The sequence below is a fragment of the Phyllopteryx taeniolatus genome, chromosome 4 (assembly GCF_024500385.1).
Source record: "Phyllopteryx taeniolatus isolate TA_2022b chromosome 4, UOR_Ptae_1.2, whole genome shotgun sequence".
In the NCBI taxonomy this organism is placed as follows: Eukaryota; Metazoa; Chordata; class Actinopteri; order Syngnathiformes; family Syngnathidae; genus Phyllopteryx; species Phyllopteryx taeniolatus.
The window spans coordinates 11140862-11155730 of record NC_084505.1 but is presented as its reverse complement, the minus strand read 5'-3'; the positions used below and the strand labels follow the sequence as shown (position 1 = coordinate 11155730).

The 14869-nt window shown below is 42.1% G+C and overlaps 2 protein-coding genes across 2 annotated transcripts in view; both read left to right on the top strand.

The window, feature by feature from the left end:
- smc3 (structural maintenance of chromosomes 3) overlaps positions 1–2524 on the top strand; it is a 41099-nt gene extending 38575 nt beyond the window's left edge. The window contains exons 28-29 of the mRNA XM_061769418.1: positions 19–125; positions 2021–2524. Of these exons, the coding sequence (XP_061625402.1) occupies positions 19–125; positions 2021–2092 (179 nt within the window). The 3' untranslated portion in view covers positions 2093–2524. The remainder of the gene's footprint in view (positions 1–18; positions 126–2020) is intronic.
- An 11712-nt stretch (positions 2525–14236) lies between these two features.
- Positions 14237–14869, top strand: part of rbm20 (RNA binding motif protein 20) — a 38879-nt gene continuing 38246 nt past the window's right edge. The window contains exon 1 of the mRNA XM_061769414.1: positions 14237–14658. Coding sequence (XP_061625398.1) covers positions 14597–14658 — 62 coding nt within the window. The 5' untranslated portion in view covers positions 14237–14596. The remainder of the gene's footprint in view (positions 14659–14869) is intronic.

The following is a 14869-nucleotide window of genomic DNA, read 5'->3' as shown; positions in this document are numbered from 1 at the left end:
GTTGCATGTCCAATAAAGACATGATTGTTGAGTTGGCCGGCCACGCTCAGTTCATCACTACAACCTTCAGGCCTGAGCTGCTGGAGTCTGCCGACAAGTTTTATGGAGTCAAATTCAGAAACAAGGTGAGCGGGTGCCCGTGGATCCTTAGAGGTTTTGAATTAGAGCTCGCAAAATGAAGACCGACAGCACAGTGGATTAGTGGTTAGCATGTCTGCCTCTGGGAATGTGATTTCGAATGGTTGTTTGTTTATATGTGCCCTGCGATTGGCTTGCGACAAGTTCAGGGTGTACCCCGCCTCTCGCCCAAAAGATAGCTGGAATAGGCTCCAGCACGCCCGCAAACTTGCACAAGCGGTACGGAAAATGGATGGATGTCTGCCTGTCACTTTGCAGGTTCGGAGTTTGAATCTCTGTTCTGGACTCCCTGTTAGTAGTTTGCCTGTTCTGTGGGCGCTTATGTCAGTTTTCTCCTCCTCACACATTCCAAAAACATCAATTGAAGACTCTAAAACCTAGATAGTGTGAATGCTTTTGTCCCAGGTGAATGCTTTATTTTTCAAAAGAATAGTGCTATGTTCTTAGAGAATAACGAAATATTTTGCGGAATTTATGAGAATAAAGTTAAAAAAAAAAATTATTTGCTTGTTGAAATAATCTCATTATGCAATATACATTGAAATGACTTTATTCTCGTTGGATTACGATTTTTTTATCCTGACAAAATACGTCTTTGATAAAGATGACTTTTTTTCTTAAAAAGTACCATTTCATTCTCATTGCAACTTCCATCCATCCATTTTCTGAGCCGCTTCTCCTCAGTAGGGTCGCGGGCGTGCTGGAGCCTATCCCAGCAGGAGGCGGGGTACACCCTGAACTGGTTGCCAGACAATCGCAGGGCACATACAAACAACCATTCACACTCACAGTCGCAGTTACGGGCAATTTAGAGTCTCCACTTAATGCATGTTTTTGGGATGTGGGAGGAAACCGGAGTGCTCGGAGAAAACCCACGCAGGCACGGGGAGAACATGCAATCTCCACACAGGCGGGGCTGGGGATTGAACCCGGGTCCTCAGAACTGTGAGGCTGACGTTCTAACCAGTCGCTCACCGTACCGCCTACAACTTCTTTTTCTAAAATTAAAATGAATTAATTGTAACATTGGGACTTATTTTTTTCATTGAAAATAGGCAGATTTTTTTTTTTTATTCCTTTGGAATTTAGGGGTACACATGGTAGTTACTATCAATTGTCGTTAGAATTGTGAGAAGGTCCTTTGGAAAATGTGACCCGACTAAGGAGTACGTGGGCACAAAAGGTTTGGGAACCCCTACTCTATATACTATTGAGCCCTTTTGCCCGATCTTAGGGTTCACATTCAGTGAAGCAGTTGTAACAAATTTGATGGATATGGCCTTAAAATTTTAGGTGCAAACGTGCAGATCTCCCGGTGAGGCTTTCTCTCAAATTAGCACTTGGTTGTTGTTTCTTCGTGACTAAGGCAACATCGCCCTCTGCTGTCAGGAGTGATTGTAACACTTCATCTGGGAGCCACCACTGTAGATAAACAGCTATACATTACATGAATGGGCATTGTGTGATGAGTTATGTCGTTTTAAATTTACTTCGTAATTCAAATAATTGTAACCAGTCAGGCCTAATATTTATTGACTTTTTACTACATCCTTACTTATATTACACATTAAACTATTCAACATTCAGTGGACTCAAGCATCAGCACGCAGCAATGAAAGTAGGGAAGCAAATGGCAGTCATCAGCTGGCAGTTTGTCATCATCATCATCTCTCTTTCTGACCGATTTCTTTCAGATTCTCTTGAATGAATGCTGCGCACATCTCTAATGTAGGCTAGTTCTTACACTGTTCTGTTGCTGGTTTTCATCATCTGACCTCACTCACGTTTACTTTGTTTTGGGACATAAAAAATGATATTTATCAGAGTATAGACAAAAAGTCACCAATGGGTGTGAATTGCGTTTTGTATTTCTTTTTTCTAGGTGAGTCACATTGATGTGATCACAGCAGAGCAGGCCAAAGACTTTGTGGAGGATGACACCACCCATGGTTAATGGTTGACTCCTGCTCAGCGTCTTCTGCGTTCTTAAAATTCAAAATACACTGTTACCCTCTTAGCTGTTCACTGAGCTTCTTGATTGGCCATGACTGAATTTGAACATCTGGACGTTGAAGTGCAGCAGAAAAGCCTCAGAAATGTTTGTGTCACTTATACCTGTTCCAACCCTGTTAAACGATGTTAACTTGTCCCACCATACTGTGTGCCATCAAATGTTCAAAGCTTTAAGCTCTTTTCTATAGTTACTAGTTTGTGGAATTTCCTGTTTTAGCATATTTACATAAGTGAATTCTGCAACACCATATCCGTGATGGAAAGTTACACCATGATTTCCTCGTTGAATTTAATGTTGGGATTCTCTTGTTTGAATTTGAATGAACACATTTTCTGCTCTTTTTGTATGCAATAAATTAGAAAAACAAAACGAGGTTTTAAACATTTTCTCCTGTTTATACCGTTAGAGGGCGCTGTTCTACTGTTGCTCGTCAGTGGTTATTTACTTCCAAATAGTCTTATATGCCAAGTTGCAATAATGACAAACTCTTCCGTATATTGTATATAAAATATACATATACGGACCCTTTCCAAAAAAAATTACAATGTCATGGAAAAGTTCATTTATTTCCATAATTCCATTCAAAAAGTTAAACTTTCATAGATTCAGGGCCCACAATTTCAACAATTTCAAGTATTGTTTATTGTTACATAATTTGGCCTTCCAGCATATTATTGTAAAAGCCATGAAATCAGAAATTCCAAAAATTAGAATACTGTGACGAAATCAGCCCAAATTTTGCAGGCCATAAATGTTTGAAACTGAGTGTCACACACTAATCATCCACTAAACTCAAAGCACCTGTACAGGTTTCCCCAGGAGTCATTAAATTGCTTCAGTTTGGTTCAAATGTCTCAGTTGGGTTCAATATGAGGAAGACTACAGACTTGACAAATGGCCAGAAGACCATCATTGATACCCTCCATGGGATGGGTAAGCCAGAAACGTTCATAGTTAAAGAGGCTGGCTGTTCACAGAGTGCTGTGTCCAAGCATAGCAATGGAAAGTCTGGTGGAAGGATAAAATGTGGCAGGAGAAGAAGCAGATGCTTACAGTAACAGTAATCCCACAGCGTCTCAACTTGGCCAAGGAGAAGAAGGAGTGGACTGTTGGCCAGTGGTCCAAGGTCCTCTTTTCCGATGAAAGTAAAGTGTGCCTTTCATTTGGGAATCAAGCTCCAAGGGTTTGGAGGAAGACTGGTGAAGAACAGAACCCAAGCTGCTTGAGGTTCAGTGTGAAATATCCAGAGTCAGTTATGATTTGGGATGCAATGTCCAGTGCAGGTGTTGGTCAACTCTGCTTTCTTAAATCCAAGGTCACCGCAACAGACTACCAGAATGTTTTAGAGGACTTCATGATTCCTTCTGCTGAGGATCTGTATGGAGATGCAGATTTCATCTTCCAGCAGGACCTGGCCCCTGCCCATACCGCCAGAAGCACCAAAACCGGCTTTGATGCCCATGCCATCACAGCGCTTGACTGGCCAGCCAACTCGCCGGATCTAAACCCCATTGAGAATCTATGGGGTATTATCAAGAGGAAAATGAAGGACCCAAAAACAAAGAACTGACAGCTAGCATCAAGGCGATCTGGGCTTCCACAACTCCCAGGCAATGCCACAGGCTAATTTCCTCAATGCCACGGCGCATCCACGCAGTGATTAAAGCAAAGGGATTCCCAACCAAGTATTGAAGATTAACATATCGTTTTGAAAGTACCATATTTTGATTTATTTAATGTGACCCTAATTTCTGTCTTCTTTTTTTTCTACAAAAACTGAGAAGTACATGGTGATTTCTTCACAGTATTCTAATTTTCTGAATTCCTGATTTTGTGGGTTTTATGAGATGGAAGCCCACATTATGTAAAAATAAATAAATATTTGAAATTGTTTAAATTGTGGGCCCTGAATCTATAATCTATGAAAGTTTTAACTTTTCTTTTTTAAATATTGGAACTACTAGTATAACCTTTATGATTGTCAGCACAGACCCTTTTCTCTGCAGGTTGGGGAGGAAAAAAATAATCACTAAACACACCCCCACTCCACAGGATCATCTTTTAAAGACATTTGCCAATCAGGCCTTTAGTGACTTTGATCAGAAGGTGGGGGGAGGATGCTCACATTTTGGTCTGATTGTAAGTACGTACATTGCTTAAGTGAAACAGGCCAAATAAGTTCCAGTGTGCATATGCATTTGTGTTGGAATGGTGTCATTGCATAGGGTGTCTTTGGACTAGAGTGAACCACCATGACCTCAGACGCAGTTGGTTGGAAAGCAGATGGCAGGATATCATTGAGCTGGGTATGATATTGACAGAACACCTCATGTCCATGTGGCCGTTACCCTTTGCTTGCCAAACATTTACAAGCCTGCGAACTACTGTATCCGTCGCCAATTCAAATGACATATGGCCACCATCGGGAATATCTGCGCTACTGGGGGTTGCTGGGCTCGGGCCCGACATTTGTTATAATAAGTTACTGTTGCAGGTTGCTTGGTTTTGTGTTGTGCTAACGTAACTCGCGTCAGCTCGAAGCATGCGATCAACTCAAGATGACAGTCATGCTTGCTCTGACAGGCCGCTATTATAATATATATCTATATTCCTTTTGCATCGGTGCAAATCAACAATTTTAATATTTACCGTACGTAGTGTACAGTACAGTTGTTGCCATGGTTCAATATTTTTTGTGTGGCCTGCTAATTAGCACAAGCCTGCTATTAGCAACAAGACCAGCAACAAGATGCCTCACTTGTCTATGAAGACTATCACAAACTGCTACAGAAGATGTGGGTCTTGGAAAGGCAAATTCACTGCCTTGAAGTATATGTGGAGGTAAATGGACAGTCGGGGAATGAAACCACTCTACCGGTCACAAAATGGTGAGCAGGAGCATGCTAACAGACAGCCAGTTAGCTCCACAAAGAGGACTGATGTGGACTGTGGAAACAGTCAGGATCATCGAGCAGTTCTCCCTGGAATTTACAGGGAGAAAAATCCTAAAGCTATGGGACAGCATCCAAAGGGAGGACAGAACATCAGCAGATTACTAAGGAATCCGGCTGGCCTACGTTGAGTGCTTCTTCCACCCTGAGAGAGTGGCCAGTCCTATGATGGTAAGGACCTCTAAATCAAAGTGTAGGAAAGCAGAATATAAGTGGAGAAAAACTAAACTCCAAATTGACTATGACCTCTACATGCAAAGTCTTTGTAATTTTAACCAAGATTTGGTCAGGGCAAGACAGCAACACTTTTGAAATCATCAGTAAGAACCTCAACAATACTCGCACTCTGCTGTGGTTGCCAAAGCTCACACCCCTGGAATCAGATAGCTCCAGAATTCCTCACAGCAGATAAATGAAATGAATCTGCTTGTTTTAGTGAAAAAATACAATCCATCAGGTTAAATATCAGCAAAATGATGCTATATCTGAAGCCACCCAGGAAAAACTCTACTAACATGTCAGAATTTGATAGTTGACCAAAAAAACTGTCGAGAAAAGGGTTCAGCAGCTGAAACAATCGAGTTGTCTTAACTCATTACTAGCGGACTTTTTCATAACTATTGTGAAGTCTGTGCTAGCTGATTTGTAGCAAATAATAAATTGCTCACTTCAGTCAGGCGTGTTTCCTAAAGCTCTTAATGTAGCTGTCATTAAGCCTCTACTAAAAAAATAGAACGCTGGACGTTTCCATGTTAGCAAACTATAGACCTATCTGAAATCTCCCCTTCATAGCCAAGATTGTTGAGAAAGTTATTTTTAATCAACTGAGCAATTTCTTGAAGTTAAATGGACTTTTTGACAAATTTCATTCAGGTTTCCGAATTCATCACAGTACAGAATCGGCTCTTATTAAAGTGCTAAATGATGTAAGGTTGAATACTGACTCGAGAAATGTGTCAAATCTGGTCTTATTGGATCTCGGTGCGGCTTTTGATACTGTAGCTCATGCTGCTGAACAGGTTTGAAACGTGGGTAGGACCAAATGGAACAGTCCTTAAATGGTTCCGGTGCTACTTGGAAGAAAGGAGTTTTGTAACCATTGTGTTCAATCTCATCGAATGGCAGTGACCTGTGGTGTCCCTCAAGGGTCAGTTCTTGGACCTCTCATCTTCAGCCGATCAGTGTGTGTGTGTGTGTGTATATATATAAAAATGTATATATATAAAAAATTATATATACATATATAGAGAGAGAGAGAGAGAGAGGATGTGAGACGCATCTTCAAGGATGTGAGACGCATCTTCAAACAACAAAAGATTAACAAAGCGGCAGGCCCGGACCACGTGTCTCCATCCTGCCTCAAAGTCTGCGCGGACCAGCTCGCGCCAGTCTTCACTCAGATCTTCAACAGATCACTGGAAATGTGCGAAGTTCCATCCTGCTTCAAACGCTCCACCATCATCCCAGTCCCCAAGAAACCTGCAATCTCGGGTCTGAATGACTACAGGCCTGTCGCTTTGACATCTGTGGTCATGAAGTCCTTTGAACGTCTTGTGCTGGACCACCTCAAGAGTGTCACAGGTCCCCTGCTGGACCCCCTGCAGTTTGCCTACCAAGCGAACAGATCTGCGGATGATGCAGTCAACATGGGACTGCACTTCATCCTAGAACACCTCGACAGTGCAGGGACCTACGCGAGGATCCTGTTCGTGGACTTCAGCTCAGCGTTCAACACCATCATCCCTGAACTCCTTTCATCCAAGCTTCTCCAGCTCAGCGTCTCACCTGCCATCTGCCAGTGGATCTACAGCTTTCTGACGGGCAGGACACAGCAGGTCAGGCTGGGGGAGGCCACCTCATCCACACGCAGCATCAGCACTGGGGCGCCCCAAGGTTGTGTCCTCTCTCCGCTGCTCTTCTCTCTCTACACGAACGACTGCACCTCAGCGAACCCGACTGTCAAACTCCTGTAGTTTGCAGATGACACCACTGTCATCGGCCTCATCAAGGACGGTGACGAGTCTGCATATCGACAGGAAGCGGAGCGGCTGGAGCTGTGGTGCGGCCGACACAACCTGGAGCTGAACACGCTCAAGACTGTAGAGATGATCGTGGACTTCAGGAGGCATCCTTCGCCACAGCTGCCCCTCACGCTGTCCAGCTGCCTTGTGTCAACCGTCGAGACCTTCAAGTTCCTGGGAATTACAATCTCCCAGGACCTGAAGTGGACGACCAACATCAACTCCGTCCTCAAAAAGGCCCAGCAGAGGATGTACTTCCTGCGGCTTCTGAGAAAGCATGGCCTGCCACCGGAGCTGCTGAGACAGTTCTACACAGCGGTCATCGAATCAGTCCTGTGTTCTTCCATCACAGTCTGGTTTGGTGCTGCTACAAAAAAGGACAAACTCCGACTGCAACGGACAATCAAAACTGCTGAAAGGATTGTCGGTACCCCCCTACCCACCCTTGAGGACTTGCACGCTGCCAGAACTAAGACAAGGGCGTGCAAAATCCTCTCGGACCCTCCCCACCCCGGTCACCAGCTCTTCCAGCTCCTTCCCTCAGGTAGGCGCTACCGATCAATGCAAACTAGAACTAGTAGACATTCCAACAGCTTCTTCCCTCTTGCAATCAACTTCTTGAACAGCTAACTTACAATTCCATTACAACAAGCTGGCAATTTTTTGACTTGAGTTCGTTGTCACATTTCTGTATTCTGTATTATGTATTACTCGTGCACTCACTGTAGTTGTCTCGCCGTGCTGCACTATTTGCATATAGTGGCCACTCATGCCAGAGTAGTATCTGCTTCATTTGCACACTGATTGAGGAGTATCTGTAACATTTGCACAACCATTGTCCCAGATTATCGCAGTACTCGTCACTTTAAACCGCATACACTCCTTGAAGTCTCAGTGCCCTTTGCACAATGGTCATTGCACCGGACTATTGCGTCATTAGCCATTCGAACTGAGGACTCTGCATCTTTTTGCACAATTGTTGTTTGTTGTTGTTTTTTGTCAATGTCTTTATGTCTCCAAAGTGTTCTGTAAATTGACTGTCTGTTGTACTAGAGCGGCTCCAACTACCGGAGACAAATTCCTTGTGTTTTGGACATACTTGGCAAATAAAGATGATTCTGATTCTGATTCTGAGAGAGAGAGTATTCAGACCCCCTTAAATTTCTCAGTCTTTGTTATATTGCAGCCATTTGCTAAATTCATTTAAGTTAATTGTTTCCCTCAGTACCCCATATTGACAGAAAAAAATGGAAGAAGATGGAGAAGAATCACCTTTATTGTCATAAACACGCACTTTCCACACACAATTGTTAGTGGAAAAGCGCCCAGGGAGCAGTTCGGTCAAAAAAAAAAGTCAAGCGGAGCGCTCATCACACAAAAACATTTATAGATGTTGGAACTCTGTGCACACATAAGGCGCGCCGCATTATAAAGCGCCCCGTCCATTTTGGAGAAAAGTTAAGACTTTTAAGTGCGCCTTATGGCCGTGAAAATACGGTACATTACTCATGCCCTCACTGTAGTAGTCTCGCCACGCTGCACTATTTGCATATCAGTTGTTGACCAATATGGCCACTCATGTGCTTGAGTAGCATCTGCAACATTTTCACAATCGACGTTGTCCCAGATAATAGCACTACTAGTCACTTTAAACTGCATACATTTCTTGAAGTCTTGAAGTCTCTGCACCCTTTGCACAATGGACTATTGTTCTATTAGTCATTTCAAACTGCTCTAATTGCTAGAAGACATGCATCTTTTTGCACATTGTTAAAAAAAAAAAAAAATTGTACCAGCTTTACCACATTAGTGGTAACCTTTTATTGGTCAGTGACTGTTTTTTATGTCTCAAAAGTATTCTCTGTCAATTGACTGACTGTTGTCGTACTAGACCGGCTCCAACTACCGGAGACAAATTCCTTGAGTGTTGTTGACATACTTGACAAATAAAGATGATTCTGATTCTGATGAAACGTGGCTGGGTCTTTCAGCATGACAATGATCCCAAACACACCACCCGGGCAACGAAGGAGTGGCTTCGTAAGAAGCATTTCAAGGTCCTGGAGTGGCCTAGCCAGTCTCCAGATCTCAACCCCATAGAAAATCTTTGGAGGGAGTTGAAAGTCTGTATTGCCCAGCGACATGTCGCCCCAAAACATCACTGCTCTAGAGGAGATCTGCATGGAGGAATGGGCCAAAATACCAGGAACAGTGTTTGAAAACCTTGACCCCTATCATTACCAACAAAGGGTATATAAAGAAGTATTGAGATTAAATTTTGTTCTTGACCAAATACTTATTTTCAACCCCGCTGATCGTTGTGCCTACGTGGCCAACATGTTGGGAAGGTCATCGTTACCATGAAAGCAACGGCGAGCTAGTCTTGTTTACATTTAAACGAACAAAAAAAACAGCTTTCATGTATTGTGGTATTTTTCTCGCACTGCCCAAACGTGGCTATTTCAGCTCTCTTATAACTTGAGAAAACGCCGTGCAGTAAATTGCAGATGTGTTGTTGAATGTGCAACAAGAATTTGCGCATTCACATTTTATTTTGTAATCTTTTTTGTTGATGTTAATGCTGTGGTTAAAAAAAATCAGAGGTGACTATTTATTCAGTAGTTGAGTAATTTGTTTCACTGTGTACTTTTTACTCTTAAAGCTTAGAGGTAGAAAATTAGAATGATTTAATTAGCAGACTAATCCTGCCGAATGACTTCACACGTTAGCTTAAATCCACTGCAGAATAAACCTCTCCTTCATGTGTATGTTCAGCTTCACAGTGAAATTCCCAGATGCACCAGCAGGATATTTTAGAGAAATTTCCACCATCTCAATCTAAGAGCTTCAACTGTTGTGGGAAGGCTTTCAACAAGGTTTAGGAGTGAGTTTATGGGAATTTTTGCCCATCCGAGAAGGCCTGGCTCACTGTCCACTCGAAATCAGTCCAAAGGTGTTCTATCGGGTTGAGGGCAGGACTCTGCGCAGGTCAGTCAAGTTCATCCACACCAAATTCTCTCATCCACGTCTTTATGGACATTGCTTTGTGCACCGGTGCACTGACATTAGGGTTGGGCATCATTTGAATTTGAGCGAGTCCGGTCCCGATCCCGGTTCCTCATTTCATTTCCGGTTCCAAATGATTCTCGATTCAGATTCTTTTAGAGGGCTGGGTCAAAAAAGTTTGCATGCTTTAAATAAAGGGTGTCCAAATTATGAACATCCATTTTCTTAGCCCGCAGCAGACTAAAATGAACATTTGACTCGGGGTCCTTTATAACCAGTATCAATATCAAACCTATGAACTAAAACCCTAACTGACGTGTTGGAACAAGAAGGGGTAATCCCCAAACTGTTTGACTGTTAAAAAAAAGGTATGCAGAGGTATTCAGAGTCCCTTTCACTGTAGCTCAGGGGCTAACTGTCTTAATTAAAACACAGTGGGTTAAGTGTCTCTCCCAGGGACACAACGACAACATGCACTCGGGTAGGGATACGAACCAGCAACCCTCCAGTTACAGTGCATAGGCTTACTCTCTGCACCATGCTATGCACGTAATGTAAGCATTCTTTCTGTGTTTGTGTACTGTTATTTAAAAAAAAAAAACCACAATCTGTCCCAAAAACAGTCTCCATTAGCTGTTTGTGAAATTTTGGAGTTGTAAATACAAACAAACTGAGGAGACAACGAGCACCTGGACAAGACACGAGTGGCTGGAGGGAGGTCATTGTTTGACACAATGTAGAGGGTTGACGAGAACAGGTGGAGACAAAAACCAAAAGAGCAGACAAGACGTGAACATGTAATAGTAAAACTTGACAAAACATGACACCAACTAAATCTAATCAAAACAAAGTCAACAAAAACACAGATCATGACAGTAATGCTATCCAATACAAGACCTGTATCAAATATTTTGTCTGATCATAATGTTTAGTTTCGAATTAATTGAACAATACGTTTATTATTGTCGTATTTTGTTGTGGTGTACATTATTACCTTTGTTATAAAATATACTGAATATGTGATCTTTACTGCAGCCCTTTTATTGTATTGATTTGGAAAACGTATGTTTCATATATATCACATATTAGTTTTATCAGTTGTATATAAACTGCATGTTTTATTGTTCCATCGCTCTTCTGTGTGTCCTTGCAAATGTGGACAGGACTGTTTTGACTCCTCCCTGTTTTTCTCTTCCTTTCTCATCCTCTGCATGCACCCATTCCCATAACGAGTGGCCGAAGGTAATTATGTGAGAATGTTGTGGGAATGGAAGGGGTGTATTTTTTTTTCTCCCTCCTCTCTGTCTCTCACTTCTGTATAACGAAGGGATTCTTTGCTTGCACTTCAGTAAGGTGTAACAACTTGTGATGACTTGTACCGTTTCCTCTCTTTGCAAAGATGTCTTTCTTTCTTTCTTGTCATAAAAACCCACAAAGACAAGATTGTGTCCTTACTTATTCTTTCAGAAAAATGATTTACCAAAACAGGTCAATACATTGTGCTAATGATCATCATGTGTTTGGTCGAAGTGAAGTATATGCCGTACAATGTGTGTCATATAATTCCAGTGCTGGTGTCACAAAAGATATATTTCAAACCCCAACTTCAAACTACGAATTTTCCTATACGACACTGTGACCTCAGCTCCCTGCAGGTTAAACTTTTTTTGCACATTATTTTATATGCTTATCCTTTGTGTTCGATCGTCAAGCAGTGAACAGAGTGAGTGTTGATGTTGAGTCATGGATCTTCCAGTAAAATTCGGAGACCAAATGCCAAAACCTTCAGTGGAAGAGTCCATTGTCGCCAAGGCTGAAAACAGCGAGACAGTTGAAGTCCGAAGGCAAAGTCATCTTGATCGCATTCTATATTTTCTGGGACACACTTCGTTTAGGTGAGATTGCACGGCTTCAAGCCAAATCCAGCTAAACAATGTTCTGATCTGGTGTGTGTGCTCAACAAAAGGAGCATGTTGAAATGGATACCTTCCCCCACCGTCAGGATATTTGACCTTGAGCGTGAGCATGTGTATGTAATGGTGTCACGTGTTCGTGTCGGCTTTAGTTGTTCGCATAGTGTCTGTGTTCAGTTAATGCCTCTTGATATTCTAATAATGACATCAACTGTAAGAGCCTGGGATGCTTGCAGATCCAAGCATCCTGTACAAACATGGACACACATAAAACCAAAACATCAAACAGCAGTATTATAAACTGCATGTCCCCAAAGTCTGGATTTGATTCAGTTGGGATATTAACAAATAACATTTTCAATATGATTTCCAGCGTTTGCGGTGCAAAAGAGGACGCGCTTTACCTACAGCTGTATACTTTCAAATAAAATAGGACACAAAGCTATGAAACACGCACGTTTTGATTTTGGATTTTTCTGTGGCATTGGTCCACTGTATACGGAAGAACTCATTCAAAATATCAATGGCGAACCACAGGGCATGTCTGCCGCTCAAAATAATGAATATGATCACTCTTCGTCAGTGTACATTTACTATGAACTACAGAGAAACATTACTCCCATAACTAATTAGTAAGCCAAGTGTTAAAAACACACTTTTGGATATGGCCGCAAGAACAACCAAGAAGATGATTTTTGTTTTCACGTGTGACAACACATTTTCATGATTCAATTAATCCAAATGTTAAGTAGAAAGTACAAAAGAGATGCAGGTCAGGATTACTTTCATTACGCATGCTGAGAGCCAGACTGCACAGTCCAGCCAAAAACACGTGATGATCAATCACTTCAACCTGACTCAAACTTCTAACTTTAGCCTGTCTAGAGATGCAGGTGGCATCCATATCATGACTTACAAGAAGGTTTTGTACTGGGCTGAAGGCAATATTGGCTAACGCAAATTGAGCAGTAATGAAAGGGAATGCTGATTCGGATTTATTTACCTGGGTTAAGGCCATTCAATTTGCACGTACCTCTTGGATTATGCAGATAACGTACTGTAGTCTGGAATAGTATCATGAGATGTCATCCAAAACATGTATTTTGTTTATTTGTTAAGTTGTAACATCCAGTTACTTGTATAGTACAGTAGTAGTTAACAGTGATTGTTTATCTGTAAATACTGTAGTGTTGCGATGGTGTTCTTTAGGAGACTCTATCACTTCACTATTATCACACTGGACTGTCCATCATTCTAGCTTGCCCCATTGTCAACACCAGTTGATGCTGCAGTGCGATCTGCTCTCACACAGAGCCAAAAATAGTTGGAGGGATTGTTGTGTAGCATTGTCACACAAATGTTTACATAACGGAATGCTTGAGAGTGAGCTTTGCCGCAGGGTTGTCAGCACGGAAAAAGAGATTTTGGCTGAAGTCTGATATTTGTCAATGAAGCAGACATTGTGAAGATGCGGTGCAGGCCCCCTCCTTTCATTGACTGCGGGACTGTTTTGTCATAATGTTGTGTTTAGTCATGTATTTGCATCTTCAGTCAGTAGCTGTATGGACATGGGTCAAATTTACATACCATGCAATCGTTTTTGAAGTTCACGATTTTGAAGCCTCATTATTACGTTTGATTTATTTTTTTTCTTCAATTTATGTATTTATTTGTATTTTATTATATGTTAAATTCACAAGACTTATTTTCACTTTACTGGACAGCTCTATAGCATTTTATAAATGAACTTTAACCGATAACCTTGTTGATGTGAACATTGTCTAACTTAGAATGACGAGTACAATTAAAAATCCAACCAGCCAATACCTACTTCGGCATCTTTCATTTGTGGAAAGCAGCAAACAAGACTCACCGTTAAGCTCACAGATGCAAGACCACAGGGTGGCAGGCTATTATGAAATATGAATAATTTGACTCCAGACGGCACCCTTTCAATGATTCAACAGTTAAATTGATCTCGATACCTACCGATCGAGCCACTCAAGTCCATTGCATCCCACTGCTGGCCACACCTTGTGTGGTTAGTGTGTGTCTGTTTGTATGCGGGAGCGTGGAGGTGATAATCAGTAGTGGCCTGAGAGGATTTCTTGTCCCTGTTGCTGTTCTGAGCTGTCCCGGCCAACTCAACCCCCTTTTGCCGTCCCTAGAGCCCACCCCCTCCAGAGGCCCATTCACTCAACCGTCTGCGGCCATTGGAAAAGACCGTACTCTGTTCTCCCCATCTTTTGTGGGGAACTGAAATGCGTTTTTGCATATGCAGTAAGTCCCTTACAGAAAACAGGAGAGGGTGAAGCGGCCGCTCTGTCTGCTGTTGATGAGGAGTTTTTTTTTTCTCTCTTCCCACCTGTGGCAGCCAGAGAACAACTGTGTTGCCAAGAGAAAGTTGCCGTTGTGTCTAGTGGTCGAGGCTTAGGCGGCATTAAGGGTGCAGGTGGTGCGAGGGAGTTTTTTTTTTCTTTTTCTGCATCACACCTTGCAGCAGGCTGTGGATTGGAATCGTAGCCTGGAAAGTTCAGGAAACAAAACAAAAAAATGCTTGGGAAAGGACAAAGTGGTGGAAACCGCTCAGAGACAACTAGAGAAGTTTTACAAAGGTAAGAAAAAGTCCAAGTAGACCCAGCCCAGCCAACATGTTACTCGTGATGGCTGAATGAAATTATTAATTGCATACATTTTTACAGATTGTTTTATTGGCACAGAGGTGATAGCAATCATGAGTAGAACATTTTCATCAGTAGACATGATGTTGTGTGATGAAAGATGAATTATATTTGCTCAGGCATGTCTGTCCACCAACTTAAAATG